Source organism: Erigeron canadensis, chromosome 9, assembly GCF_010389155.1.
Source record: "Erigeron canadensis isolate Cc75 chromosome 9, C_canadensis_v1, whole genome shotgun sequence".
Lineage (NCBI taxonomy): Eukaryota > Viridiplantae > Streptophyta > Magnoliopsida > Asterales > Asteraceae > Erigeron > Erigeron canadensis.
Genome location: NC_057769.1, coordinates 23,010,346 through 23,014,411, shown reverse-complemented (window position 1 = coordinate 23,014,411; position 4,066 = coordinate 23,010,346). Strand labels below are relative to the sequence as shown.

The following is a 4,066-nucleotide window of genomic DNA, read 5'->3' as shown; positions in this document are numbered from 1 at the left end:
TATGTAGTTAAATACTCGTATGTTTAAATGTCTGTTATATAATCTTTCCTTCTTATTTTGTGTTATTGTTTTTATCATTGTGGACTTGTGGTATATATCAGTCTATCAGAGCAAGCCAGATTTTGATTACCAAATAGTTAGCAACTCTCGTTTAATCCTGTAATCCTCATCTTGCTATATGGCGCCCATAATCAATTTTACAAGTGTTCCCTCTACTCCTCTTCCAATCTCTACATATATCTCACATCTTTATATATGCATGTATTTACATGAAAATATAATTATTTATTTATTTATACTAGCACGTTACCCGCGCAATGCGGCGGTGGTCGTGACAATGTCGTTGTAGTGGGGGGCCGAGTGTTGGTGGTGGAGACGGCGTCGAGTGGTGTGGATAATTGATGTAAATGGTTAATGAAAATATATTAAAGAATAAATGATTGGTAGTGTAAATTAATCATAATGTTATGGGGTAGTGTATGTGAAAATATTTTAAGGGGTGCTAAGTGAAAATATTATATATTTTCAACACTTCCATAAATAAAATGGACTATATCCTTTATAATATAGTATAGATGAACTTACGATACTTACTTGTATATAAAATACTAGGTCTTTTACCCGCACGATGTGCGGTTATTTAAAAATGTTGTTTTAGTTATATGAATATTTATAATAACTTTTAACAACTATACATTATTTAGGCATGTACATATAAATCTATATTATCATTAAATGGAAATTTTTACATTTATTGAAATAGATAAATTCAAAATATAACTCTTATTATTTATGAAAATCCTTGCATTTATATAAAAACATACGTTATCAAATATTCATATTAACTATCACATATTATATTTCATGCAATACTAATGAACATAAAATGAAGTTAAAATATAAATATAATGTAAAATCATAACGATCTTTTATTTTTTGCAAAGTGATATGTGACTTATTAGAATTTTCATCACACTCTTTCAAAGAAAATAGTTTCATAAAACCTACTTCATCAAATAATAAAATTCATAAAAGTTGAAAGCTTTAATTAGATATAGTTAGAAACAAAATTCAAATTATAATTAGATTACAAAGAACAAACTTATGATTCAAATTACGTTGAATTCACCTAGTAATTGATAATAGTTTTTATAAAACGTAAAATCACCGCCACGAAAAGGATAAAAAACTATATTACAATGTGATATATAATATTGGTTATATTAGATAGTAAAATTAAGAAATAAATAATTTGAAAACCAAATATTTTCCAATTTTAAAAATAGATTTTAAATTCATACAGTTTCTATTATGATGTAGAATGTGATTTTTTACTTTTATTTTTGTAAGATTTTGTTTATATATAAATTTTATTATTTAATTTAATAGTTTTAGATAATATAATTTTGTAGATTTTTATATTGTAAAAAAATATAGAGATGCCACATAGGATAAAGACCTATGTGGCAATTTTTAAAAATAGCTTTAAATTGTAGAAGACTTTAAAATGTTAGGATAACTATTGTTTTAATATTTATATAGATAATATCATATATTAGTACAATGAATTAATATTCATTTTGCAACACGTCTAAATGAAAATATAGAAAATAAGTTAATTGAGATTGTATAATTAAGGGAATTGATATTCGTGCCACAAGAATCGATATATTTACCATAAATCTATTTTACTGACTTATATCGTCTGTTATAAAAGTTGTACATTGTGGTAAAAAAATCAATTTATGGATATCACTTTCCCTATCATTAGGGTGGGGGGAGGGCTTGCCCACTCCTCCCCTCCCTTCCCTGATTTTTTTTTAATCTCCTCCCCTCCCCTCCCCAATTGCTAGGAGCACCTCGACACCCCTCCCCTCCCCTCCCCACCCTTTTTTATTTAATTTCATTTCTATTTATTTCTAAAACTAAAACATTTTATTTAATAAATTCAAACTAATACAAATATTAAAAATAAAACAAACAACAAAATAAAACATCAAACTACAATATTAAACGAAACGATAACACAATACATAAATAAACTAGCAATCGATGCCCGGGACGAATGTGCGATGAATATGGTCAATGAGATCCATCTTAAGATCCTCGTGAACGTTTGGGTTCTGTATCTCAAATAGTCGTTCATTCGATGGCTGTGGCGCAACCGGGGGATCTGGAATGTAATCAGGACTTATAGTGTGGTCCTCGTCTTTTAAAATCATGTTGTGAAGAATACAACACGCATACATAATCTTACGGATGGGGGTTTCTTCCATTTGTCGTGCCGGTTCTCTAAGTATTTTCCTTTTTTTTTTTTATAATACCAAAAGCTCGCTCCACATCCTTCCTTGCAGCCTCATGTGCCTTAGCATGTCGAATCCTTTTCTCACCGGTTGGATGGGCAATCGTTTTCACAAACATCGCATATCTTGGGTAGATCCCATCCACGAGATAATACGGGTACTGATATTCGGTTCCATTTACAGTGAAAGGAACCAATGGTGCTGTGCCATCTTCAAAAGGATTGAATATAGGAGATTGGTTCAACACATTAAGGTCGTTGTTTGAACCAACAACACCAAATTATGCGTGCCAAATCCAACAATCCTGTGATGCAACTGCTTCAAGCGATATCTTCGGCCCGTGATGGTCACCTCGCGTGTACTTGCCACGCCAAGCTACTGGACAATTATCCCAAGCCCAGTGTGTACAATCAAGACTCCCTATAAACACATTTATTAAACCGAAAATATTAACTAAACTACGTAATATATATATATACATATATACATTATTAACTAAACTACGTAATATATAGATATATATATATATATATATATATATATATATTAAGTAAAGATATACCTAACATGCCGGGGAAACCATGATAAAACGCATGATGATTAAGAATGCGTTGCGTAACAGTACGCGTTGGCCTACGCAAATATTCATGCCGATATAACTTAATGACTCCATCACAAAAAGCATTAAGGGTGTCACGTGATGATCTTTCCGACATATTTAGGTAATCATCTAAACTGTCGGGATTACTACCGTATCCTAACTGGCGAACTGCAGATGTGCATCTCTGTAAAGCCGAAAACCCCCATTTACCATGAGCGTCCATCTTCCTTTGAAAAAAACTAAAATTGTTTTCCATATCTGAAGCTATCTTCACAAACAACCGTCTACTCATACGAAACCGTTGTCTAAAAAAAGTCTCATTAAATTTCGGTTCCTCAGCAAAGTAATCTCGAAAAAGACGGTTGTGAGACTCAAGACGATCGTCGCGTCTTGTATACGTTCTTGAAGAGGAGGCAGTATCACGGACATTTTGTTGAAACGCATAATGCGCCATTGTGAATAGATTAAGATACCGTTCTGTCTCGTCGGATGAACTCGAGTCCGATTGGAAATTTGGTGGTGTTGGGTTGTGATTGTCAAGAAATAAAGGATTGTTGAAGAAAGGGTTCATGATTGTTTAGATGATTTATGTGGATGTATGATATATGTGTGTGATTTGTGTGTGTGATTGGAAATTTTGAAAGAAAACAAAAAAAAAGAAGCAGGCGGAGTGCAAAGAAAAAGAGAAGAGAAAGAAAAAAGATAACCGTTGGGTGTGGGTCCCATGTCCTTTTTTTTTTCAAAGTTCAACGTTCGAATAACCCGACACCACATCCGGCACCACTGTACCCAATATACTCCCCACCCAACCGGAACCGGGAGTCGGCGCAATGTGCCATCCGTATGGGTCCGGTGCTCACTCCACTCCGTCCACCTTTAAAGAGTATATTCCGAAATGCTAGTTCATTACACAACGCCATAAATATCAAGAAATTACCTTTTACATGTGCAAATAAGAGTTCAGTGATGACTAAGCTGACATGTGGCTGCAAGAACCCACAAAATATCTCCATGTTGACCCATATATATGATATGTGGCAATGTTTATACACTTGGCCGGATACAAACTAGTAATATATATATCGCACGCCCAAAAAAAAAGGACATTAAATCATCTCACCTTTCTCCTTCTATCCATTAAAAGTTGGAGAAAACTGTGAGA

At 33.0% G+C, this 4,066-nt stretch overlaps 1 protein-coding gene across 1 annotated transcript; it reads right to left on the bottom strand.

Moving 5' to 3' along the window:
• Positions 1 to 2,042: 2,042 nt before the first annotated feature.
• Positions 2,043 to 3,358, bottom strand: LOC122583358. Its single transcript, XM_043755774.1, has 4 exons — positions 2,866 to 3,358; positions 2,604 to 2,723; positions 2,325 to 2,513; positions 2,043 to 2,209 (listed from the first exon to the last, which is right to left on the bottom strand). Exons 1-4 carry the CDS (start codon positions 3,356 to 3,358, stop codon positions 2,043 to 2,045), a joined length of 969 nt encoding a protein of 322 aa, XP_043611709.1.
• Between the last annotated feature and the right edge of the window lie 708 nt (positions 3,359 to 4,066).

Bases quoted from the DNA above. Each gene is read 5' to 3' on its own strand.
- LOC122583358 (XM_043755774.1), bottom strand. From the start codon at position 3,358: ATGGCGCATTATGCGTTTCAACAAAATGTCCGTGATACTGCCTCCTCT. The intron at 2,724-2,865 runs GTATATCTTTAC...ATGTGTTTATAG, and splicing joins TGGTTTCCCCGGCATGTTAG to GGAGTCTTGATTGTACACAC. The intron at 2,514-2,603 runs GTTGGATTTGGC...ATCCTTTTGAAG, and splicing joins AGCAGTTGCATCACAGGATT to ATGGCACAGCACCATTGGTT.